This window comes from Anomaloglossus baeobatrachus, chromosome 12, assembly GCF_048569485.1.
Source record: "Anomaloglossus baeobatrachus isolate aAnoBae1 chromosome 12, aAnoBae1.hap1, whole genome shotgun sequence".
Lineage (NCBI taxonomy): Eukaryota > Metazoa > Chordata > Amphibia > Anura > Aromobatidae > Anomaloglossus > Anomaloglossus baeobatrachus.
Window position 1 is genome coordinate 135293982 of NC_134364.1, and position 27745 is coordinate 135321726.

General features: G+C 45.3%; 1 protein-coding gene across 1 annotated transcript in view; it reads left to right on the plus strand.

The window, feature by feature from the left end:
- The window catches only part of PLA2G4F (phospholipase A2 group IVF), a 178854-nt gene that overhangs the window by 143293 nt on the left and 7816 nt on the right, over positions 1–27745 (plus strand). The window contains exons 14-18 of the mRNA XM_075330911.1: positions 1468–1582; positions 20070–20207; positions 20565–20672; positions 23493–23687; positions 23798–23964. Coding sequence (XP_075187026.1) covers positions 1468–1582; positions 20070–20207; positions 20565–20672; positions 23493–23687; positions 23798–23964 — 723 coding nt within the window. The remainder of the gene's footprint in view (positions 1–1467; positions 1583–20069; positions 20208–20564; positions 20673–23492; positions 23688–23797; positions 23965–27745) is intronic.

Genomic DNA, 27745 nt, shown 5'->3' on the forward strand with positions numbered 1-27745 from the left:
ACATTGACACATGCAGTCTTCGGGAGGTGCAGCAAGCACCAGCAGTAGTGAGTGAGCACCAGACAGCGTCTGACTTAGGTCGGACTCAGGAACAGACAAGAACGGACACGGATAGTCAGGCCCATGATCTGGAGCTGAAGACTTTACCCGGGTTCTTAGGAAGAAGGGGAATCCCAGTGTTCGCGGGGAGTATGGAAGGCACCCGTGACCTGTTCCATGGCCTAGGAGCTGGAGTGGAGGGAAACCATCAAAAGGGGAACACACAGAAGGAAACACCGGCCTCGACCTCCGAAGTATCTGAGATCGGCTGAGGCCCATCACAGCGCAGCCCGGCACGCCAACGGCAGTGTGTTATCAGTGAGTAAAAGAACTTGAACTGCACCCTCTGTGTTGTCCCACCACTGCCGGCACCCTCCCCATCTTGTCACCGCTCCATAGGCAACTACTACTTCCAACATCCACCCTGGGCCCTAGCTCTACCTGTGGAGGGCTGCAACACCCGAGCTGTGTCACCATCTGCCCCAGAGTTGAGAGAGACCTTTCGCAGCGGCGGCTGATGACTGGCCGCACACCACAGGTGGTGTCACGAATAATTACTCTTATCATCCCCATCCCCATCTTTATTGACACCGCAGGGGCCACTAAACGGCCAGGCCGCCGTGACAACCCAAACCGACACCAGCCCGGTGACGAGAGACCCTGTGGGCGCGTAAATATAAATATATGAAGTGTCGCGCTCAGGTCCGGAGACCTGCGGCCACTCCGTGCATTGGCGGTCTGTTCTTAAACCGATTTGCACGGATGTCTGCACGAGCCCTTAGTGCTCACTCAGATGTCCACTTATTTCGTGTGTGAGAAAAAGTACTGATTATTTTAATGAAAGTTTAATCAGTGTTTGGTTCAAGTGTCATCAGTTTCTCCACCTTCTCCTTTCTGACAGTCCGTCAAAAACAGACCACACTCAGATGTCATCCACATGCAGTCCGATTTTTTTTTTTCATGGACCCATTGACTTGCAATACTGATTTTAATCCAACCCTCGGATCAAAATTTTACATGTCTCTGTATTTTTAAACGGACCACTCAGTCCAAGGAACAAATATCGGACATGTGCTCAGCCCCATAGACTATCATAGATACGAGTGCTATCCATGGAACGCACAGATAGTACTGAGATCTGAAGGAGCCCTAACTACAGCCACACAAGCCTGTCAGAGGCCGCAGAGCATGGGTCACCTCAGACTGCGGATGAACTCCTTACATCATAATATATATTTACATGCAGAGAAGCCTTATCCTATTCTTAAATACAAAAGGCAAGATAAATTAATTTTCCTTTTTAAAGTAAGGCTCTGTTCACACGATCATGTTACAGCTGTTTAACTTGTATAGCTGCAATGGTGACAGACAATGCACATTATTAGGCCGGCAGCGATGTATTTGCTTCTCATTTTCCTTGTATTGCAGGATAATCCAGCTAAACTGTCGGACCAGCAGATCTGTGTGTCCCGGGGTCAGAATCCGTATCCGATCTATGCTGGAGTTAATGTCAGAGTAAATATCAGTGGCGGAGACTTTGCAGGTAGAGGATTTTTGGAAGTCTTGCATAAGTCTTTTCTGGTTAAATGGTTAAAAAACAATAACCTTTAGTGCATGCTACTCGGTGTCTTCCTTCTATCTAACTTACCGCTTACTGCTGATTGTCAAGTGATGATATGTCATGTGTCGGACCATAAGAATCAGACCGGTCCTTACATACAAGACTGCTATTTGCAGCAAAAACAGATTTAACTTAGAGGAAAAGATGGCTGTTTCCATAAAGTGTTATTCCCATCTCCAAGATCCTATCCCAATATGTAGTAGGTGTAATAATAATAGTAAATCCCTCCAATTAGAAATGTACATGCAGGGCATTTTAGCTTCGGTATCCATGGTTATGTCTTCTCATATAGTAAAAGTTGCTTTGATTCTAACTGTGGCGCCCCTGACCTGGTCAGGCACCACTGAGTACTGCACCCATGCTGGGGACAGTACAAAACAGGTAATCCAGAAGGCTGACCGAGGTGTGACTACACAGGCGCATAGTGATCAGGTCTCACACATTTACCTTTGAGAGGACCCCTGGGGATCCCAGGAGGGGGCGAAGCCTCCATCTCCACTCGAGGGGTGTGGTAGAGAGCCTGGTTGCTAGGTGACGTAGGCAAGAACAGGAGAGGAGGGAAGAGTGAGCCGAAGACAGTTGAGTGGTGAAGTTCAGGGAGGGCAGAAGCAGACCCTGTAGCTCTACACAATTCTGACAAACGTACGCGCAGTGACTACCGACGGGGGAGAACGGTCACCTGGTAGTGCTGCCCGAAATCCACACACGGCTAAAGAGAGAGCAACGGAGTGGAAAGTAAGGAGACTGTCAGGGAGTTACCAGGCCCAAACGGGTAACAGGTCCCAGTGCAGGGATAGATCCACCTGTCCTTTGCCAAACCTGCATGAGGGGGCACTTTACACCCCCAAGACAACACCACAGAGTCCGCAGCCACGTAGCAAAGTGAGGGCCCATAGCTCACAGGAGGCAAGCAGCCGGAGTGACCTGGTCCAGGCTACAAGCAAACGGGCCAAAAAGAAGGGGAGAGAGGCACCAGCAACTTCCCTGGGCGACCCCAGCAGGGCTTCAAGCAGGGGTTACCCCAAAACACAACGGGCTAAGGAAGGCGAGTTGGTAGCCACCCTCATAACTCAGCCTGAAGGACACCTGGTTCCAGCCTGGTTCATCCCAGCTACGCCCGGGTTACTCACCCTGCCACCATCAGTGAGTAAAATCCCTGAAAGACATCCTGCTTGTGCGTGTGAGTCATTCTGCGACTTGTAGTTCCACACACCTACACGGGACCCTGGGGCATGCCTCACTCTCAGGAGGCTATTACAACTGACTGCACCTACTATCAGCCCCAGGCACCCCTAACCTGCAGTGGCGGTCTCCACTGACCGCAATTCTGAGAGTGGCGTCACGACAATCAAAATAGAGGATTTCCTACCTGCGACAAGATCCAGCCGCGTGGAGTCCCTGAAGGTAATGCACCGCTGCACCGACACCGAGCCTCGGGGCCCCACACAACCATGGATACCTAAGCTATAATTTGCATTGTGCATGTTACTCTTAATGAATGGGATGGCTTGAGTAAGGTGTACCTAATTCATTAGGAGGCATGCACCAGCAGGAATGTTACTCGCGATGCATTTTTGGTGCATTTACAGTGCATTTTTCTGGCAGGACATGCAAATTCGGTGCAGAAATGTCTGCAAGCAAATACTCAACGTGTGTTCATAGTCTAATCTAGTAATCCAGCGTTGAGTTCAATGAGTTCACCTTAGATGAGTTCAGGGAGTTCACCTCAGGTAAGTTAATTGAGTTCATCTAAGGTCACGGCTGGGGTACCGTCAGAAGAGACAGCTGTTACATCAAGTGAACTCACTCATGTCACCGCTCTAAGGGTATGTGCGCACGTTGCTTTTTACCTGCTTTTTACCTGCTTTTTTGCTGCTTTTTCTTCTGCGCTGTTTAATGCCAAAATGGATGTGTTCTTCTATTCAAGCAAAGTCTATGGGAATTTGGGTTTCTTGTTCACACTATGTTGTTCAAAATGCTGCCTTTTTGAGGCAGAACTTTGGTCAAAAACTCAGCTTTTCAAAGAAGCAACATGTCAATTGTTTTTGCCATTTGGGTTTTGCACTGCAAAGCTGAGTTTTTGACCAAAGTTCTGCCACAAAAAGGCAGCCTTTTGAACAACATAGTGTGAACAAGAAACCCAAATTCCCATAGACTTTGCTTGAATAGAAGAACACATCCATTTTGGCATTAAACAGCGCAGAAGAAAAAGCAGCAAAAAAGCAGGTAAAAAGCAGGTAAAAAGCAACGTGCGCACATACCCTTACAGCTTCAGCTCCATCAATGTGTCACGCTGGCTGCAGTGATCTGTCATGTTTTCTAATTTGACCATGCACTGCAATCTCAGGATGTAGCAGAGCCGGGATCATCATGGGATGTAGTGTTTGTGGATTACATCGGACCTGCAGGGGTATTTTTGGGGGTTAATTAGTTGGAGAAAGAGGGTGTTCTTCTTTTTTTTTTTTTTTTTTAAATAAAGGAGTTTTCTTTGTGTTTTTGTTTTTACTTACCCGATTAGTAATGGGGGGGTCTCATAAACCCATACCCATTACTAATCCATGGCTTTGTGGCAGCTATGGTTTTTTGACAAATCACAGCTGTCATTAACCCTTTCAAAATACCCTGGTTGCCACCTCACCAGGATGAGCCGGGTAAGTGTCAGGATTAGTGCATCAAAAGGATGTGCCAACTCTGGGGTGGTTGCAGGCTGCAATTTTTAGGCTGGGGACCATGGGCTTCTCCAGCCTGAGAATACCAGCCCCCAGCTACCTGATTCATTTTGTCTGGGTATCAAAATTGGGGTAATGACAGCATTCCTTTTTTAAATTTATTTAAATGATTGAAAAAAACATTGTGTAGGGACCCCCGTATTATGATACTCAGCCAAGAAGAAGCACAGAGTTGGGGGCTTATGGGGTCCAGGATCAAGTCGGTTCCTGAACCGGACTTTTTATTTTTGTTTTTACACCAAACTCAAACATTAGCTAGTTGATAAGTTTATTGAGCTTATTCGCATCAGACACCCACACAGTTCAAAAGTGAATGTACTGCATGTGTTATGGCAATTTGACAATAAATAGAGCGTGACAAGTGAACTACAATGACGCTACATCGGTGGAGAGAATAAAGGAGGCCACTACAAGTATGGTGTCAATAGGATACCCTGCCTGCAGTGCCTAGAGGGCATATTTATTGCAAATCTTTAATACACAAGTCAATATAACTTCAACATTTTTGGTCACTTTTCAATCCTTAGTGATTGGTTCTTAAAGCTTAATGAGTGGGCTAGATTGGTTTGTTGGTATGGTTACGTAAATGGCAGGGTGTGTAGACTTATCTTGGCAAATGTCTTGCAAGTATCAAGAGTTGCAACTTGTTCATGTCATAAAGTTGCAAAGTTATGTTGCTTGTGTATACCAAGCACCATTCATAGATGTTCATAAGATGGTGTGTTTCAATGTAATACAATAATGTAAGATATTGGTATATTGTATTATGACAATTAAAACATAATATCCACAACACATTCCATAATCAGATGATTTCCTTTACATTTCCCTCTCTTGTTTGAATTTCTAAACGTACACCCATGCCTTTGATCATTGTTTTGTACCCTATGTATCCCTAATTTGCACCTGACTAGGCCATTGAATCCCTATTGTCAGCTGCTACTCACTCGAGGTGTGTAGATAGGCCACTCAAATCAGAGGATACAGTGATCTGTCTCCAGACTGTCCTCAGACATGTGGAGGAACCAATGTGAAGGGAGCCTCCAGCATACGGGAAACAACCCAAAACTGCTGGGGTGCAACTGTGGAACCCTTTTCCAGAAATTAGGTCCTCTGCCCGTCCTTTAAACATAGAAGGGGTCATCTTCCTGAAAGTATGGTCAGCCGATCTAGGCCATGAATCATTCCTGGGCTTAACTTTGAGCCTATGTTTTTGGGGCATACAATAAGTGGGATATAATATCAGTTTAAATCCTAACATGCTTAGTTCTAAGTTTACCAAGCAAATCCAGAGTCAAGACACAAAACATGATTATTTTAACAAGTAAATATACACAAATTATTGCCATCTTAGCCAAAGGGTACACAGTGCCCACAAGCCACCCTCTGTCTCCTGAAGCAGTAGGTGGAACCAAGCCAGCTGAGCCAACTGGACCACTTAAAGTCCCAGTCTTCTTGGGAATGGAGTTTTTTTAATTCTTCTTTGAGCAATAGGGCATTCTAAACATCATGTAGAAACCCTGTTGTGCTGGTGTTAGCTACAGAGTGACTACAGGCAAGTCCCCTTTGCTTTATGTACAAAGTGAGGTTCTTCTGCTGCCTCCATATCAAACCTTGGTCAGAAGACGCTCTGCGCTCAGTTATGTAGGACAGCGAATGGTCTCCAGGCACCTTCTATGAAGATAGGGTCTGGTATGGAAAAAAACACACTTAAGTATACTTTTCTGACAAACAATACCAGTTACAAACAGGTGTGTGTGTGTGTGTGTGTGTATGTGTGTGTGTGTGTGTGTGTGTGTGTGTCATCCCTGAAAGTCACCCACCCAAACCCTTAAACTAATTAGCTGGTTCAAAAAGTGTTTCTCCCAGAATCAGTCCTTGTTTTTATCATGCTCCTATAACCATCACTCTTTTATTTTGGCTATGTTCTGTATAACAGCGTCAACCTGAAGATTTCTTATAATGACCACTCCTATAAAATATGCTTTTTACCACTTCATGAAGCCCATTTTTACATAACAACTGCGTTATGAGTTTTTCAGCAGTAGCATGGTTTTCTGCACTGGGTATGCCTCAGAGCAATAAACCTACTTGTGGTAGATGTGTATAGTCAATCTGCAATCTCAGGAACCGGTAGAGTGGACGAGTGGTGTGTTTCTACAGGATCTTTGCAGTTTTTCCTACATGGTATTAGGCATACGTCTTACAAGGCTGGGTGTGTCTGGCCACCAGAGAACTAAACATTGGTGCCACCCATACTTTGTCCACCAAAGCACACACATATAACTGTTCGTGACAGATGTGTTAATTCATCGGTTATCTAGGCCATCATTGAAAAAAGAGCCTGTGGCTGATAAAGATTACTGCCCATTATCCACAGACCTTCCTCAGCCAGCTGGGTTTCCTGCGTCCATGTAGGGATTTAAGAACATCATGAGTGACAGGTGTCACTGACGTGACAGGTGCCACTGAGGTCCTGGTCTGCATTGGTAAAGGACTCTCTCAATTCTAGGCCTTTCTGTGGTCTTTATAGGTTTCTCATGTGACAGCATGTATATATTTATTCTGCCTATATACACATTTGATTATTTTTATCCTTTGCTTCTCTAAACATTCAGTAAACGTTTACTTCTTGTTGTATAACAACAGCTTATCCAGTGAATCGACTAGTCTTAGTAGCTATTCCATCTGTAAGAGGAATCAGTGTGTGGAGGGTAGGCGATACTGCGGGCTCATGGGGTGTTGTGACGGCGATCACCATTGATCTGCTGGCGAATAGCGGGTTGCATTGAATCGCCGGTGGACTTCAAGAAAATGACTGTGGAGGTGGCGCGTGTGCAGATTAATGTAATGGACTTCAAAAAAATGGCCATGGAGTCCTATTTGCACATGGCCTGCCTCTGCGACCATTTTCTTGAAGTTCATTTCATCAACTGCGAGCAAGTCAAAGCAGCCCCCACAGTCTGCCAGCAGATCAATGGCGCCTGCTGCCACGACACCCCATGAGCCCGCAGTATCGTCGACAATCTACTGCCGTACACTGACTCTCTTGAACAGCGATATCTCCTCCTTCGACCTTAGCAGCAGATCACTGGCGCCCACCGCCATGACACCCCACGAGCCCTCCATATCGCTGACCCTGCGCCACCACTGCCACCCTGGTAAGCCATATATGGTTTTTAAGACACACCCCATTTTTCCCCCAGTTTTGGGGGAAAAAGAGTGCGTCTTACAAACCGGAAATTACAGTATATGCAAAAGGAAACCATGAAGTCATAATTTAGGTAGACAAAGATTAGCATCACCGGGTGCTAATTAATAAAATCTGGACACACAAGATTGGAAATATGAAATAAATGGCAAATGTACAGTGATGTATAACTTATAGTCTAGAGACAGTTAATATCTATAAGTTACATAGTTACTTAGGTTGAAAAAAGACCAGGGTTCATGTAGTTCAACCTTCCTCCACCAGTTCTACATATTGTCTCTAAGTCTTTTATAACCAACAATGTTATGTGAACTGAGGAAATCATCCGCCCTGATATAAAGCTGTTATAGTATCTGCCATTACTACCTCTTGTGGTCGCATTCCACATTCTGACTGCTCTAACTGTAAAGAACCCTTTCCTATTTAGTTGCTGGAATTTTCTTTCTTCCACTCGCAGTGAGTAAAAGTTAGGAAAATAAAGTGTGTCTGCAAGTAAATAAATGACGCACCATGGTATGTGGGTGGTTTATTTCTATGGGTGTACATGATATGCTAAAACACAAATGATAAAATGGTATAAGCAAATCCATAAGAAATATGACAAACTAGTAAATTGCTACTGTAATGTGCAATATGAAACGACTGGTGAATTTTTTCAATGACTATGCTAAAATAATGAGAAAGTGATTGTAACAAGGAATGTTGGTGTTTGGGAAAATATAAAGAGAGTGCGAAAGTGAGTGACTGATGAGATAAACATGTGCAAAATTAAACAAAAAGGGTAATGGGATGTGGAGTTCATAAGATTATACATGTTATCATACCTGTTGAAAGTAATGGACATAATATCTATATATATAATTGCCTTAGTCTGTCTGTCTATCTGTCTGTCTGTCTTGCTCCAAAATTGTGTCCTTACGGTGACACAAAGCTGATTGGCCGCTGGGCTCGCCATGGCCCCGCCCCCCGCACGGATTGGCCGCTCTCCCAGGCAACACGCCCCGCCCCCCTCACGCAATGCACGCTCGCTCTGGCCCCGCCCCCCGCACGCATTCCCCGAACCGACCGACACGGAGCCACGACTCCCAGGTGAGTACTTTACCCCCGGGAGCCCACATCAGCGTACGCCGCCAACCCAGCCGACACATACCCTCGCATTGCTGGGGTTGCCGCCGTATGCTGGTGTGGGCTCCCGTGCGAGCGGGGGATGGGATACGCTGGTAACCATGGTAGCATAGTTACCAGCGCATCAAGGTCCTCCAGCGGCGGAACATACACACACGCACGCACACACACACACATCAGATCACACTCACTCTCACACACCTCACACACACATCACATCGCATCCACACACTCACAACATCCTGGGATATCGCTTGCTTCTCGGCGGCGATACTGTGCAGTGAACTTCCAGGACCTGCCAGAGGATCACATGGCCAGAAACATGTGGTATCTCCGGATGTTGTGAGTGTGAGCGCGTATGTGCAATATCGTCAATGTGTGTGTGCGTGAGTGTATGCGGTCGGATGTGTGTGAGTGTATGCGATCGGGTGTGTGTGAGTGTATGCGATCGGGTGTGTGTGAGTGTATGCGATCGGGTGTGTGTGAGTGTATGCGATCGGGTGTGTGTGTGTGTGTGATTGGATCTGTGTCGGCAGAGGAGCACGTTGTGCTGGAGGAGGCTGGGAGGAGAGAGGCTGATCCTGGGGAAGGCTGGGAGGGGGAGGCTGAGAGAAGAGAGGCTGATGCTGGGGGAGGCTGAGGCTGGGGTAGGCTGGGAGGAGAGAGGCTGATGCTAGGGACAGAAAAGGCTGATGCTGGGAGGAGAGAGGCTGATGCTGGGAGGAGAGAGGCTGATGCTGGGAGGAGAGAGGCTGATGCTGGGAGGAGAGAGGCTGATGCTGTGGGCAGAGAGGCTGATATGCTGCGGGCAGAGAGGCTGATGCTGCGGGCAGAGAGGCTGATGCGGGCAGAGAGGCTGATGCTGGTGCAGCATGGGGGATGGAGCACGATGGGGGGTGCGCAGCATGGGGGATGGAGCACGTTTGGGAGTGCGCAGCATGGGGGATGGAGCACGTTTGGGAGTGCGCAGCCTGGGGGATGGAGCACGATGGGGGGTGCGCAGCATGGCGGATGGAGCACGTTTGGGAGTGCGCAGCATGGCGGATGGAGCACGTTTGGGAGTGCGCAGCATGGCGGATGGAGCACGTTTGGGAGTGTGCAGCATGGCGGATGGACCACATTTGGGAGTGCGCAGCATGGCGGATGGACCACGTTTGGGAGTGCGCAACATGGCAGATGGAGCACGTTTGGGAGTGCGCAGCATGGCGGATGGACCACGTTTGGGAGTGCGCAGCATGGCGGATGGACCACGTTTGGGAGTGCGCAGCATGGCGGATGGACCACGTTTGGGAGTGCGCAGCATGGCGGATGGAGCACGTTTGGGAGTGCGCAGCATGGCGGATGGAGCACGTTTGGGAGTGCGCAGCATGGCGGATGGAGCACGTTTGGGAGTGCGCAGCATGGCGGATGGAGCACGTTTGGGAGTGCGCAGCATGGCGGATGGAGCACGATGGGGGGTGCGCAGCATGGCGGATGGAGCACGTTTGGGAGTGCGCAGCATGGCGGATGGAGCACGTTTGGGAGTGCGCAGCATGGCGGATGGAGCACGATGGGGAGTGCGCAGCATGGCGGATAGACCACGTATGGGAGTGCGCAGCATGGCCATGGAGCACGTTTGGGAGTGCGCAGCATGGCGGATGGACCATGTTTGGGAGTGCGCAGCATGGCGGATGGAGCACGTTTGGGAATGCGCAGCATGGCGGATGTAGCACGTTTGGGAGTGTGCAGCATGGCGGATGGAGCACGTTTGGGAGTGTGCAGCATGGCGGATGGAGCACGTTTGGGAGTGCGCAGCATGGCGGATGGAGCACGATGGGGGGTGCGCAGCATGGCGGATGGAGCACGTTTGGGAGTGCGCAGCATGGCGGATGGAGCACGTTTGGGAGTGCGCAGCATGGCGGATGGAGCACGTTTGGGAGTGCGCAGCATGGCGGATGGAGCACGATGGGGAGTGCGCAGTATGGCGGATGGAGCACGTTTGGGAGTGCGCAGCATGGGGGATGGAGCACGTTTGGGAGTGCGCAGCAAGGGGGATGGAGCACGATGGGGAGTGCGCAGTATGGCGGATGGAGCACGTTTGGGAGTGCGCAGCATGGCGGATAGACCACGTTTGGGAGTGCGCAGCACGGCCGATGGAGCATGTTTGGGAGTGCGCAGCATGGCGGATGGAGCACGTTTGGGATTGCGCAGCATGGCGGATGGAGCACGTTTGGGAGTGTGCAGCATGGGGGATGCAGCACGATGGGGAGTGCGCAGTATGGCGGATGGAGCACGTTTGGGAGTGCGCAGCATGGCGGATGGAGCACGTTTGGGAGTGCGCAGCATGGCGGATAGACCACGTTTGGGAGTGCGCAGCATGGCCGATGGAGCACGTTTGGGAGTGCGCAGCATGGCGGATGGAGCACGATGGTGAGTGCGCAGCATGGCCGATGGAGCACGTTTGGGAGTGCGCAGCATGGCGGATGGAGCACGATGGTGAGTGCGCAGCATGGTGGATGGAGCACGATGGGGGGTGCGCAGCATGGGGGATGGAGCACGATGGGAGGTGCACACCTCCCCCCAACACACACACACACACGCGCGCACTGCACAACACACACACACACACTGGGAACCACAAACACCGCCCTACACAGACACACACACACACAGACAACGCTGCACACACACAACACCCAACACACAAACACCGCGGCATACATAAATATACGCACATATCGCACAACACACACATTGCACAATACATACCTCCCCCCAAAACACACCACACACACACAAACCGCGCAACACACACACAACGCTACAGACACACAGCGCTCCACAAACAACGCAACACACATACAACACCGCTCTCACCCCCCGTCACACCCAGACAACACCCAGAACATGTACAGCGCCCTACACAAACACTTGGTAACTACACACAACAACATCTATATATAAAACAAAAATCATACATGAACTACACAATACGTAAATTCTAGAATACCCGATGCGTAGAATCGGGCCACCTTCTAGTTAGAATATAAATGCCAAATGTAACACGTATATTCAGCCAGAGGGTAGTGTTGGAAAGTGTAGACTATTGCTAGTGTGAAATATTATATTTAAGATATGAGCTAATAACAATATCCAGTATATCCAAAATCCTTAGACTAATATTAACAATAAGTGTGTCAACAAAAATTATTAAAACCACATCACAAATTATTATAAAGGCATTATCTATGCAATACTGCAAATTACTGGAGTATTACTGTAAAGTAATTAGATCTCAGTCACAGTCCGCTCTGGATAGTTCGGAGCTCAGTCCGTATTAATAGTGTCCTTCGGATATGTCTTCCTCTTATGGCAACATTCCCAGTCTTGAGCAGTGAGTCTTTTATTCTTCCTTTCTTTTATTTTCTTTGTATTTTTATTTTTTCAGATCCATAGTAGATGGGCCACGTCTCAAATTGGAGGAAAATATAGTAGATAAACATAATGAACAATCTTAGAATAAAAAAATCTATGATTAAAAACATGAGTTAGAACAACATAAATATAAACAATAATACCCTCAAGACCCCCCATAAAAATACCGGTTTATAGAAAGTGTGAAAAGTCAAAGTTCTCATTTAGTCCATGTGGTACTATGGAATTAAGCCTATTTATCCATCGGCTTTCAGAGATCTCCACCTTTATTTCCCAGGTTGAGTTGATCAATGGCCTTAACACTAGAAGTCCTAGGAATTTCAAGCTCCATAGGGTTCCAATGGTAGAAATGTTAAATGACCCAATTCTGGGACTTATAGTGTTAAAAGATGATTTTGTTTGAATCAGAATTATGATAACATTTAAAATGTTTTGGGAGGGTTTTAGCTGTTCCATTTTTTGCACATGGACTTTTTGTAATATATTCACAAACCCTCACCGTTAATTCTCAGGTTATTCTTCCCACATAGATTTTTTGGCACGGATATTGGACATGATACATTACACCTTTTGAGGAGCATATCAGTCTATGGAAAATGTTATATGTACATGTTCCATCCAAGTTTTTAATCTCCTTACTTTTGGGCATATTTCTACAGGCTTTGCATAGCCCACATGGGGAAAAATCCATGTAAAATTTGCATATCCGCAGATCTTGTTGTGGATTGATTGCTCTTTACAAGATGGTTTCTAAGGTTTTTTGATCTTGCGGTAATGAGAAGTTTAGTGGGAAGTATAGTTTTTAATATGGGCTCATTAAGAACGATATTGCAGTGCTTATGCACAATGTCAGATATATCCTTCCACTTGTTGTTATACTGAGTAATGAGCGTTTCTTTGTTGTCAGATTCTTTTTCAAATTTAATTGTTTGTACAAGTAATTTCTAGGTGTATTTTGTGCTCTGTTGTAACCTTTTGTTTATTTGTCTTTGCCCATAGCCTCTTTCTCGAAAACGTCGGTATCCGTCATCAACCTGTCTCTGGAAATTTTCTTTTGTGCAGCAAATTATTTTAAGACATACAAATTGGCTTATAGGTATAGTTTGAATAGTACTACCAGGATGGAAGGATTTTGCATACAGTATAGTATTAATCAATGTGAGTTTTAGAAAAATGTCAGTAGCGATCTCACCGGATGGTGTGGTTTGGATATTGATATCCAGAAAAATGTAGATTTTTACCATATTGATATGTAAGCTTGATGTTGACTTTGTCATTAAGGTCCCTCATCGTGACATCTAGCCCATCTGTGGTGCCTTCCCAGATGAACCAGACGTCATCGATGTAGCGAATACAATTCTTGATTGTGTCAACTTGGTATATGGGGTTACTGGAAAAGATGTCCCATTCCAAGGCTCCAAGGAACAGATTTGCATACGATGGGGCAATGTAGTCTGTATAGCCTAATTTTTAAATACAAGAATTTAAATGAAAGCAATTTTTATTTTTGGTACAATATCACTACAACCAGCAACCAGTCAAAATCCATATCATGAAATCCACACATAACATTTGCTCTGAAAATATCTGCTCCTCATTCAGAATTTGAGTGCACTCATTGCAACGTTTTTACAATCACACAAGCTTATATGTCTTCAGCCAAATGGAAATGGCAAGTAAAATCACATTAGTTCATCTGTCTTCAAGTAAAATCGCACAAACGTATGTCATTCATCCATACAGAAATGGCCTTCCTGGGCCTTTCCTTGGCTCGTACCCAGCAGCTCCATTCGCTCTGACACTGGGCACTACATTGCGACCCAAAATTATTTGGTAGTCTTCAGATTTCATGCTGTCTTGTACACCGTCAAGGCACCAAGTGCCAGAGGCAGCAAAGCAACCCCAAAACATCTTTGACCCTTCACCATATTTGACTGTAGATAATGTGTTCATTCCTTTGTAGGCTTCATTATATTTTTGGTAAAAAGTAAAACGATGTGATTAAGGCCTCGCTCCCACTTGCATTTAATACTGAGTGCAATCAGATAAAAGCATTGGATTGCAGCCGCACCTATGACCAGACTGTATTCTCCCAGGATTTCACAGGCTTGTCTAAATGTTTAAACAATTGTGAACAAAGCGAAAAAGGTTTTCAGCTTACCAGGATATAAAGTCCCCGGTTTGATGAGAGGTGCACGGATCCTCCAGAGCAGCCTAATCTGGAATCAACGAAGAGTCAATGGAGGAAAGGGAGGGGGGATGGAATCCAGCACCAAAAATATGTATAAAAATCAAACATTTATTGAAACATGGGTATTAAAATAGTGAAAACCGCAGAAAAGGGCATTATATCCTTATGCGTTTCAGACAGGGAATTAAAAACGTCCTTATTCATAGGTAACAAGCAAGTCAATGCGGTCAGTTTAAATAGCTGATCACCAAGGAAAAGACATGGGAGCGAGGCAGAGTCAGGAGGGGTAGAGGAAAATCAAGAAACCGCTGCCAAGAAAAACAAATGTTGGTGTTGAAATTAAAATGTGTGGGGTGTCAGATATGTATGCATTTAATGTGAGATAATATGTACAAGTGTGTATATATAGGCATATATTAATAAAATTGTGTATGAAAGAGATATGTATGAATTATTATATAGAATTTTTTTAGGGTTAATTAAGGTTATTTTATAATATGTATATGAGAAATGAAAAATGGAATGAAATAAAGATACAAATTGAATGTGAAATATCTTTTGAGTTGCTATTTTAATACCCATGTTTCAATAAATTTTTTATTTTTAGACATATTTTTGCTGGTGCTGGATTCCATTCCCCCCCCCCCTTTCATCCATTTAAACAATGGTATCTGCTCATTCCAAGTCTTTCTGTGGCTCTTCGTAGATGGTCCTTGGCTCTTTGACATTTCAGCTAATTATTTTCACTCCTCTGTATGAAATCTTGCGAAGAGCATCTGTTCAGTGGTCCTGTAGGGGCTTAAGTCCGAATCCCCCGCAAAACGGAATTCGGGTGTATGTTCTTTAGGAACCATTGACTATAACTGACCATAATGGTGCAGATGGAGTCGCTGTATGCCCTGTTGTGCACCACTTTCAGGCGTATACGCCTACTGGCGGTGGACACCCCGATGCAGTACAACCGTTGTGTCAGCCTCCAGTAGGCGTATACACCTGAAAATGGTGTATGACGGGAACACTGAATGGTGGATAAAACAGTGTGAAAGGGTCTGTACAGACCACTGCAATGTATGAACACAGGAAGGCAGGAGATGGAAAGTTCTCGATTAACTCCATCTGAGCTGCAGCCAGCAATAAGGATGTGCTGTTAGAGCACGAGAAAAGGGAATATTGTAAAATAGCATAAAGGATGTTTTGAGAGGCACATAATAGCAAGATTTAGGAAAAAAAACAAAACGTTCTAGAAAGTTACAACATTTTTCAAACATTTTATAGGCAATGCCATTATTTACTAAATCAGACTTGTTACAATTAATAGTCCTCTTGTTTATGGGCGGCACGGTGGCTCAGTGGTTAGCACTGCAGTCTTGCAGCGCTGGGGTCCTGGGTTCAATTCCCACCAAGGACAACATCTGCAAGGAGTTTGTATGGTCTCCCCGTGTTTGCGTGGGTTTCCTCCGGGTTCTCTGGTTTCCTCCCACAATCCAAAAACATACTGATAGGGAATATATATATATTGTTTAAGTTTTAGGGCCTGATTTATTATTTGTGCCTTTTTTGGTATAGTTTCTGGCATTTTTTTCTTTTTACCTTATTTTTTTAATTTGCACTTTTTCCAAGTCTCTTTGACATGTCTCCACCTGGTTGATTGCCTTCCTGACGAGACCAGTTTTTTCAATTCTGATCCAGTATCACTTCATGTGGTAATAAATCTGGAACATTTTTTAGCTATTCCAGTGATTCTGAGATTTCTTTTGTTTTTTTTGTTTGTTTTTTACATGTTTTACTTCATGATGCTGGTAAATTTGGTTGATATGATTTATGTTTATTTATGAAAACACTGAAAATTTGACAAAGAATGTCAAAAGTTTACAATTTTAAACTTTGCATTTTTATGCCCGTAACCCCTTGATGACCACGGGCCATAATGGTACGTCCTAAGCAGTCATAGTGTAATCACCGGTGGCTGCTGCAGGCAGCTGCCGGTGATCCACGCACATGTCAGCTGGAATTTGAATAGCTGATGTGTTCCGTAGGCACGATTGGATCCGCGATCCACCCGTGCCTGTTAACCCCTTAAACCGCGATGTCAAAATGTGATATTGCGATTTAAATCCCCACCGCGGTAAATCTTCACTTACTCCATCGGTGGCGCTGTGATATGGTCACTGTGAGTCAATGGTTGTCATGGTAGGACAGGGTCATGTGATGGCTCCTGTAGCTAGCATGAGTCACTTCCTGTTTCACCCCGCCAACTGCTGCCAGTGACAAGAGGTGAGTGTTTCTGGTGTGATCACAGCTGTGTAGCTATGATCAACAGAAATAAATGAGTGACCAGACTGCTGATCCTTATAGTCCCCTAGGTTGCCTAGTAAAATAAAAAGAAGTGTTAGAAAAAAAAAAAGTAAAAAAATCCCAAAAGTTCAAATCACCCTCCATTCGCCCCTTTGAAAATTAAAGGTTTAAAAAAATGAAAAATATACAGACATTTGGTATTGCCACATTCAGAAATGCCCAATCTATCAAAATATAAAATCAATTATTCTGATCAGTAAACGGTGTAGCGGCAAAAAATTCAAATGATCAAAATTACGTTTTTTGGTTGCTACAAATTTTGCGCAAAATGCAAAAACAGGCGATCAAAATGTAGCATCTGTACAGAAATGATACTATTAAAAATAAGTACAAAACAAACAAAAAATAAGTCATCACTGAGCCATGGATCCTGAAAAAGGAGAATGCTACGGATCACGGAAAATGGCGCAAAAAGTACTCCACGTTTTTTGGACAAAGTTTTGATTTTCTTTAACGCCTTAGATAAAAGTAAACCTATACATGTTTGATGTCTACAAACTCGCACCGACCTGAGGCATCACATAACGACACATCAGTTTTACCATATTGGGAACATGGTGAATAAAATATCCCAAAAACCATCATGCAATCGCATTTTTTTTTTTGCATTTTTTCCGCACTTGGAATTTTTTGCAGTTTTTCCAGTATGAAACTTGTGTAAAACTTGTGGGTTCCTTTAAAAGTACAACTTGTTCTGTAAAAACAAGCCCTTATATGGCAAGATTGATAAAAAATAAAAAACGTATGGCTCTTGGAAGAAGGGGAGCAAAAAACCCCCCAAAAAAAGAAAAATAGAAAATCGGCTGGGGTGAAGGGGTTAAACCAGTTAGTTATAACACAAAATAGTTAAATAATTTGCCACATGTCTACTTTACAGCAGCACCTTTTTGAAATATACAGTAAATTCTTTTTTTCAGGAAGTGTTAAAATTTTATCAGCAATTTTCTCATTTTTCCAATAAAATTTACAGAACCAATTTTATTAGAGACTACATTACATTTGAAGTGACTTTTAGGGGCAAATGTGATAGTAAATACCCAAAAGCAGTGTTCCCCCAACTCCAGTCCTCAGGAGCCACCAACAGGTCATGTTTTCAGGATTCCCTTAGTATTGCACAGGTGCTGGAATCCTCTCCTGTGCAAGTGATTCATTTCTAACCTGTGCAATTGTGCTGCCTCTACAGCGGATCAAACCGCTCGGATCCGGGAGTGGTGATTACTCGTCGCTCGAGGGTCTCCGGACCGGGGGCTAGGGGCCACACTCAAGTGTAGAAGGGGGGTATTTACAGGGGATAGGTATAGTTCGTGACGCCACCCATGGTATACGGTAATTGGGAGTACCGCCGCTGCCGTTGGGAGTACTTGGGGTGATGGCGTGGTCAAGCAAGATGATGTTACCCTCCACGGGTAGGGGTAGGCCCCTGGACTCTGGATGGTGATGAGGGGAGTGCAGTGCAGGGGTCAATCGGGTACTCGCTCAGCAATGAAGCAGACGCTGACACCAAGGTAAACCAAGGTAAACAAAGTCTCTGACTGCCGCTGTCTCCTGAGGGGAGCTTGTCCAGGTCCTGTCCCCTGCAGCACTGCCTGGAGGGCCGTAACCTGCCTCCTTGCACTAATTTAGATTGTCCGTTGTGGCCCGGTAGCCTGGAGCTTTCCGGGCCCCGCTCCCCACTGTGGCTAAGTGAAGGAGCCTGCTCTCAGGAGCTCACGCTTGGGATTTCAGTGGGCTGCTTGCTAGGAAAGCCCTATCCCCCTCGTTGCCCTAGTGCCCCCGATCTCTGAGCTTCGTGGGAACAGTCCATAAAGGCCCTGTCGTCCGCAGGTTAATTGCCGGGTCGCCTGAAGCTTCTCCCCGACCTAGGGTCCGTGTACCCTATCGTGCCTTCGGTCCCGGACTGGTGATAGGACCAGGCTGCTGACCGTCCTCCTTGACAAGTTCCAGGCACCTAGCCTCAATACCCTGTGACTGCGGGTCCGACTCCTCTAGGTCCAGACCACCGTCTGCGAACTAGTCTGCTTCTCCCCTGGGAGCTCCAACTCCCAGCTTCCTAGGAGCGCCTCACAGCTCGAGGGTTCCTACTCGACTCTCCTCCCACCTCCCTGTGTGACCCCTAGGTGGGCGGCCCTATTCCTGTTTAAGCAGCCCACTGGTGTGCCTGACTGGTGTGGTGCACAGTGTGGCTAGGATTTGTGAATGCTGATGGAGGCAGTACTGCAGGTTAGTTTCCCAGAACCATGGGGGTTTGAGTCCTGAACGGGAAGGGCAGATTGTGCAGAACCCTGTGATGACCCGAATAGCCCAGGGTGTCACACAATACTGAGGAGATCTAGACAATAAGCACTGTTGGTGGCTCTTGAGGACTAACACTGCCCTAAAGTAACACCACTTTAAAAACTGAACCCCTCAAAGTGCTTAAAACCAAATTCATCAAGTTGATTAACACTTTTGGTGTTTCACAGGACTTAAAGCAATGTGGAAAAAAATGAAAATTGTACGTTTTCCCACAAAAATATTACATTAGCCCAAAAGTTTGCATTTTTACAAGGGGAGAAAATGGACTGTACAATTTGTTGTGCAATTTCTCCTGAGAACCCCATATATGGTGGAAAACTATTGTTTGGGCACATGGCAGGGCTCGGAAGGGAAGGGGCGCCATTTGACTTTTGGAACGCAAAATTGGCTGGAATAAATAGTGGAAACCATGTTACGTTTGCAGAGCCCCTGATGTGCTACATGACATATAATTTGGTGCAAATTTTGACGTTTTAGAGAAAGATTAAACTTTTTATGCTAAAAGTCTCAAAACAGGTTAAAAAGAAACCTAAAAATCATGATACACGGTTTAATGAATTTGGCACTCAGCACGTCAATGAATGTCACAAGGAAAAAAAAGTGTAAAAAAATAAATAAAACTAGGTGTATATTGTATCTTACTCTTGAAGACCTTTAAAAACTGCTAACATTTAATCACCATTCTTAAATGTAAGGTGTTGCCCAATATTTAAAGAAAATGTATCAATCACATAGATGCTCTTACAAATGAGCTCCACTCACCTGCCCCATGCATTCAGCACAGTCCGCGTCTGCACAATGACTGGGATAGATGTCGTCCCTTTCTTCAGCCTCCTAACTGCCGAGACCTGTGCCTATCTCTGGTGGTCAGGTGCGCAGCACATGGCTGAGATATATCCGATGACATAATTTCAGTCACCTTTTAGGCTCTGCCATCCGGTCACATAAGAAAGGGTCTTTAGTGCTTTTGGGCCTAGTGCAGACCATCAGGATTGTCTATGCTTTGTTCAAAGGAGGGAAGAATTGGTGAATATAGCCACTTTACATTTTAGTTTTCCTTTATTAATAAACTGTTTGGTATTTTCTCAGAATGGTGTGAATTTACGCCTCATGAAGTTGGATTTCGGAAATATGGTGCATTTATCCGCACTGAAGACTTTGGTAGCGAGTTCTTCATGGGACATCTCATACACAGAAGAAAAGAGCCAAAGATTTGCTTTTTGCAAGGTGAGAAGTGGAGCCTTTATGGCTGCACTTGTCTTCTAATATATAGACATAAATGAAAAGTTGACGCGGTGTTACTCTTGCCACGTTGAGTTCACCACTTTTAATTTGTAGTTTAAATCCATGTTCCATCTTTACGTTTCTTGTAATAGACTACAATGAATAAGTACAAAGGGAAGTCCATAAACCTTAAGACTTTTCTTTAATATTTATTGATGTTGGAGGGTGATATTTGTACCGTAGTTTGCATATTCTTATCTCTAGACTCAGGAAACTGATGTACTTTCCACTGTTTACCCATTCTCCCTCTTTAGACATATTGAACTCTTTTTGTGGTGCACTTATTTATTTCTTCTCCAGGCGTCTGGGGCAGTGCTTTTGCAGCCAACCTTGATGAGATTTGGGCTCGGGCATCTGGCACAGGAATACGCTGGCTTAATTCATTGACTGATGTTATCAGGGTAATAGGTAAGCAATGATTATTCTTTTTTTTACATATTTACAAACAGTTTTTTGCCCTACTGATGTTAAACAGTGGAGAAGCTTTAAAAGAGGTCATGTAGAATATTTTAATTAATGCTATATATAATTTTTTTTAACTGCCTTCAACTCAATTTTGAGCCATGTTTACTTGATGGATGAATCGATCTTATGCAAGTATAGATTGGTCTGTAACAGTCTTCTTTTGCTGTTACTTTGATTGTATCCAGCCATCAAGTTGTTGGTCTTCCTCTTTGCCTTGTTCCTTCTATTCTTCTGACCATTATATGCTTCTCCAGTGATTACCGTATGTTTTGGATTATAACACACTTTTTCTCCCAAATATTTGGGAGGAAAACAAACGGTGCATCTTAAAATCCAAATGTAGCTTACTGGGAGGTGGAGAATGGGCGCTGTGCTGGCTGTGGTGCTGGCTGTTGTGCTGGCGGCTGGGTGTGTGGGCGGGCAGGTGGCTGGCTGGTGGGTGGCTGGCTCTGCAGGCAGGTGGCTGGCTGTGCAGACGTGTGGCTGACTGGTGGGTGGCTGGCTCTGCAGGCAGGTGGCTGGCTGTGCAGGTTGCGGTGGCTGTGTGGATCAGAGTGGTTCAGCAGGTGTCCCAGATGCTTTGGCTTCAAATAATGGCGCCTGGAGTTGGCGCGTGCGCAGATATAGTGCTAGGCTCCAGATCTCATCAGCACACACGCCGCCTCCGGCCCATTGATCTCGCAGCAGCGGCCATAAGGAAAATGACACGCGTGCAGATATCTCAGCTTGTTATTCAGCCGAGAGCTCAATCTGCGCACGTGCTGACTCCAGGCACCATTTCTTTGAAGACTGGACTGCTGACAGAGCATCTGGGACACCCACTGCACTGCCCTGCTCCACACAGCCAGCACAGCCCCCACCACTGCCAGCACAGCCCCCACCGCTGCCAGCACAGCCCCCTCCTGCAGCATCGCTCTACTCCAGCACTGCCTTTGCATCCTGTGACTTTGCGCCACCACCGCTGCTGCCCCTCCTCCAGTAAAACACAATTGGAGTATAAGACGGACTCCAATTTTGTTTTTCCTTTTTATCTCTAAATTTTAGATGTGTCTTATAATCCGGTGCATCTTATAAAACGAAAATTATGGTACTTTCTTCATATGATGTGTCCAAAGTAGGCAAGTCCTAGCTTGGTGATCCTTGCTTCGAGTGACATTTGTGGCTTAATTTGTTCCAAAATTGACTTGTTTGTTGTTCTTGCCTTCCATGGTATTGATAACATCCTTCTCCAGCACCACATTTCAAAGGTGTTGATTCTTCTTCTGCCGTCTTTATAGTCCAGGTTTTGCATCCGTATGTTACCAGAGAAAAGACCAAACTACTGTGTTTCCCTGAAAATAAGACCTAGCAGGAGTTTTCAGCAAGGCTTAAATATAAGACCTCCCCTGAAAATAAGCCCTAGTTATTGTTCAATAATGAAGTGTCCATGCAGCTAAAAAAGTGAAAGAATCATGCAGGACACTTCATTATAGAAAGCGGACACCCCAAAAGAAAGAAGAGAGAAGACCCTGCGATCATACTCAGAAGCCGCCGACCGGGAGCAGTGAAACGCATAAGGACCTGCAGCGGAACACACACATTAGATCACCAATCATAGACGCCGGAGGGCAGAGAAGGCAGAAAATATGCATGAGGCTAATGAGCAACCCCGAAAGTAGAATGACAGGTTGCGGGAGCCGTTACATCCGCGCCGGAGACTCGGTAGGTATATAACACGCTTGCACCAATCCCCCTATCCCTTCTACCACCATTTTTAAACATGAGATTCTGACCCCCACAGACTTATATGGGGACAGGCATCTTTCCATATACCTGGGATAAAGTCCGAGTTGGAACCATTTTTATCTATTCTTTTTTTAACCTGGTTAGACCCGCTGATTTCTGGTATCTGCGAGTCTTCCCATCACTACTAAAAACGCTGGTCAAAAACACACCAAAAATTGACCACAAAACTGCAGCCATAAAAAGAAGCGATATGCGCACAGCAAAACTGAAATCTCATAGACTTTGCTGGGGAACGAATTTTATGCACTTTTGTGCCACAAACTGCACCCAAAAATGCACCAAAAAATGCAGCTTGCGCATGGGGCCTAAAGAGCACCATGTAAATGAAGCTGTGGTCGATCATATGCACTGCTGCGCCATTAACATGTAGCTCTTCAAATAACTCCATTAAGTGAGTGGTGCGGGGAATGACAACGTAAACGCAAAATTCACTGATTGGGGCTTCCCCATGATTAAGCCAAGTACTCCAAGAGTGAAACGTACGTAGGGGATCGGGAGTCATCTTCACGGAGGTTGGCTTCCTCCTGGCACCTGTCCCTGCACTGGCACTTTACAAGGTAATTATATGCTTAACCTCCACGTCCCCAATACATATTGAACTGATCTATTATTGCTCGCAGTCTGTGGGCATATACACACTGGAGGGATATTAGGCAGCAGGCATTATCTATTCCCAGTGCCAGGCTACATGCTATACCCACATTACCCATCTTTGTATCCATATTCCATTTTTTACATATGCACATTTTGTGTGTTGCATGGTATATTTTGGTTGCGGTATTTTTGTGTCTTTTTACACATCTATCTATGTCTTTTAGATTCCTTTTGAATCCTGTTTTGTATCATAATGAATAAAGATTTTTTGTATATTTGATTGACCGTTCAAAGCTTCTTTTTCTTTTTTGTTTAGACTAGTACTGTAAATGGGAGGTAGGAATGAAGTTACACAAATGTTCACCTTTCCCCGTTTCATTCTAGATGATTGCAGAAAATTTCACTTTCATGATCCAACCCGTCTGCAGACTCGTTTAGTGATGCCAGGAGGGATTATTTCTGACATCTTCCAGGATTTCTTTAAGTCCCGTTTTACTGCTGGAGAGCTATATAACTTTACCCGAGGCCTGTACCTTTACAAGGACTATATGGGAGTCAGAGAGTTTGTGGCATGGAAAGGTAATAAGGAGTTTTATATTCACAAACATCACGGTGGTTTTTTAGGTTTCTGGATATGCTCCTGTTGAGTTTCCACTTGTTCTTATATATCATCTGTGTACATCTCTCAGGAAATCACTTGGATGCTTTCCCCAACCTTCTAACCCCAATGGAGGAAAACTTATACCTTGTGGATGGAGGATTCTCTATAAACTCTCCTTTCCCACTGGTGCTGCAGTCACAGAGGGATGTCGATATCATACTGTCATTCAACTACTCTTGGCAAGATCCATTTGAGGTAGGTCAAGTTTAAAGTGTTAATGGAAATATATGCACAGATAATCCTTAACCACTGACATATTCCATTTTTTTCTTTTTTGTTTTTGCTCTCCTTCTTCAGTAGCCTTATTTTTTTATTTTTCTATCAATATAGCTTTTTTTTTTTTACAAGACGAGTTTCTGGATCAGAGTCTGTGGAATGGCTTATTTTTTGCACCATGAGCTGCTGTTTTTACTGATAACATTTTGGGTACAGCATATGTTAAATTCCACTGTCTTTCTCTAACAACGGGATTTAACTGGTTAATAGCTGTGGGTAGATCTCCGATCCACCTGCGGCTGTTCACATGATAGCTGATTAAATCAGCTGTCATGTGCATGGGAAAATTGTGAGCTTGGCATCCGCATCAAAGGCAGAGACGATGTGATGACTCAGCATCTGGCCACTTGTGTGGGGGTGAACTATAATGAATTAGGCCAGACATATGGTTTCTTTGTTAAATCAAGAGAAGTTAGCCATTGTCTCACGTCAGACTGATCAGAACCCTATTGTCTGTTAAATATATGTATTGCTGCTTTAAGATTCATTCTATAGGATTTCAGCCTAGGATCTACGATTCCAGCTGAAGGATCATAGAACTGCTTCACTGTGCAACGATTAGTCTACAAATTTGCTTGGAGACCCCAGGGTGAAGCAGTTCAGGTGCCTTGCTACATACCCTGATGTGCTTGGTCAGCTTCCTAAGCTTGCCACTATCTCCTCTCAGTGGGTGCACGCCAAAAGTAGGGTGCTGCTGGCTGGAATAATTGGCCCTAGAAGCCATGAAGTCACAGATTCTAATCCCTGGTGGGAAGATGACACTCTGTCATTTGTACCATCTTGTGTTCTTGCTGGGAATGTACAATATGTTGTTGTCTGTTGGTGAACTAATTGTTTTACCAATGTGTGGCTCCCTCATACTGTGTTGTCTGAGTGGTGGTCTTCCCACTAGGAAGTAGTGCGAGTGTTCAGTGGGATGAGCCGTGGTCTATGCATTCTTTCTGAAGACAGTCAGGTAAGAGAATGAGAGCACTCACTGACCTTTGTGTCTCCACAACTGGTGGCAGCGGTGGGATACTACTCAGGGCGGCTGATGCGGGGGACATACAGGGGACTGGTGTTCATAGACATCGTCCAAGGGCTCAACAACCAGGGAGGCATACCATACCCATATGCATACACAGCAGGCTATAGGTGAGTCATACAGGTTTCGGAAACCACTATGTCCAACCCCACCAGCTCGGCACTGGGAAAAGGACTGGATTGGCTATATTGGATATAGCTAGCACAGTAAATGGCAACTACAGGAGCTGTGCCAGATTCTAAAGATTGAATAGAGGGCCACTGACACCCAGCTGTATTTTATCCAGGAATTGGTCCTTTGGATGCCCAGAATGTTGTGGAGAATGATGAAGACTCTGACGAGGATGACACAAAGGAATTAAACTGCGTGTCAGATCAAGTTTCTCGTGGCAGTCTACAATCAGTAACCTAGTCCCAAGCAGCCTGAATCCAGAAGTTGTTGGCCACGTTGGGCCCTGAAGCCTCAAGCGAGGAGAGGGCTTGTGTTCTGTATTAAGTTTTGGGAGTTCCAGTTCTTCTACGACCAGCTTCTTGAGCAGGAACTATCCCACTACCCAGGAAAAGCCTTACCACACCAATACAAAGGTTTACAAACAGGGACTATGGCTTCCCGAATCCACTGTGCTGTTATACGTGCGGATGTCTTGAACATATGGATAAAGATTGTCTCCAAAGCTGGGGTCTCATGTCTGGAGCCCGATTGCTAGCCCAGCTAGTCAACGTTTGCCAAGTCGAGCCATCCGAGTCTGAGGGATGCTATCCCCAGGATACACCAGCAGCAGAGTAAGTGATCTACACAGTCGGACACCTTACCGTGACCAACCTCCATCACCCCATCCAGCCAATGAAGATCGGTGACATACAGGCCCAGGGACTTCGAGACACCGGGTCTTCCATCACCCTGGTTAGCCCAGATAATCCCACGGAACACCCTTTACCAGGCCACCAAGTCACCACCTCCCTGGCTGGCATCCAGCACTTGGACATCCCTCTGGCATGTGTGCAGTTGGACTGGGATCAACCAGGGAGAGGTTGAAGTAGGGTTCACAGACGGCTTCCCCACACCTGTTATTTTGAGAACGATCTAGGACAAAGCAAAGGAAGTTTTTCAAAGCCATCACCCGCAATCAAGATAAGCAACACTTTGATGCAGATCATTCTGCCACCTCTTCTGAGGATAACCCACATCTCCAGCCTCCATCACCCACCTCTGAGCCAACGATAGTGAGTACACCTAACCAAATTGTGGCCATCGACTGGGGGAAGATAGATTATATGGAGTTTGGGCAAGCCCAATTCACTAACCCCACCTTAGGGCTTGAATGTAGTGAGACTGCCAGACTGGGGGGGGAATCAGGTGGAGGTGTATAGATGAAAGCTTTTGTTGCTGACCCCACCACCAAAAAGGCAAAGATTATGAAATTGCTTGTTGACCGTCCTGATAAGAGGACAGGGATGCTCTGAGGCTTATCACGTCTGCCCGCCCCATCAACAGCGAGCCTCGCCAGAAACCACCAGTTTCCAGTGCTAATTAAGAAGTGGGAGGAATATGATGACTCAGCATTTGGCCACTTGTGTGGAGGGTGAACTGTTCTTAATTAGGCTGGACATATGGTTCCTTTTGTTTGTTAAATCAAGAAAAGTTAACCATTGTCTCATGTCAGACAGGTCGAAGCCCTATTGTCTGTTAAATGCTGATTGTCTGTTAAATGTGTATTGCTTCAGCACCTTTGATGACATAATTCAGAGTAAAATAATGCAGTGACCAATGAGAGGGCAGCCATCTCCAACCAATCCTGTAAGACATAATACCCTGAAATGAGAACTGAGGGGTATAAAAGGGATTTGTTCCTGTCACCAGGTGAATTTTCTACATGACCAGCCTAATAACTACAGTTCCACCTGGAAGATCACAGAACTGCTTCACTCTGCATATTCTTCAAGACTTCAGCTTAGGAGCTATGTTTCCAGCTGGAGGATCACAAAACTGCTTCAAGATTCATTCTACAGGAATTCAGCCTAGGATCTATGGTTCCAACTGAAGGATCTCAGAACTGCTTCACTACTAAATGTTGAGTCCACAAATTCACTTGGCAAACCCAGGTTGGTACAATTCGATCACCTGGCTACATACCTTGCTGTGCTCGGTCAGCTTCCTGTGCTTGCCACTATCTCCTCTCAGTGAGTGCCTGCAAAAAGCGGGGTGTTGCTAGCTAGAATAGTTGGCCCTGAAAGCCCCGAAGTCACAAAGATTCTAATCCTTGGTGGACTAGCGGAAAGGTGGGACACTGATTCTAGTACCATCTTGTGTTCTTGCTGGCAATTTACAATGTTTTTTTCCTGTTGGTGAACCAATAAAGTGCAGTGATTTTGGTTCCCGCACCTGGTGTTGTCTGAGTAGTAGTCTGCCCACGGGGAAGGAGTGCGAATGTTGAGTGAGATGAGCCCTGGTCCATGCAGTCTTTCTGAAGACAGCCATGCCAGCGGATGAGAGCACCCACTCACCCATGTGTCTCCACACATGACATGTGACCTAAGTTTACATCATACCGTATGTCATGATGGGGTTAATAACATTAATTATATCATGAAAATAATGTCTGTCAAAGTGTGCAAATTAACAGTCAGTGTTTAAGGCTAATCTGTTAGAAGCAGGGAAAAAAAAACGTGTAAGGCC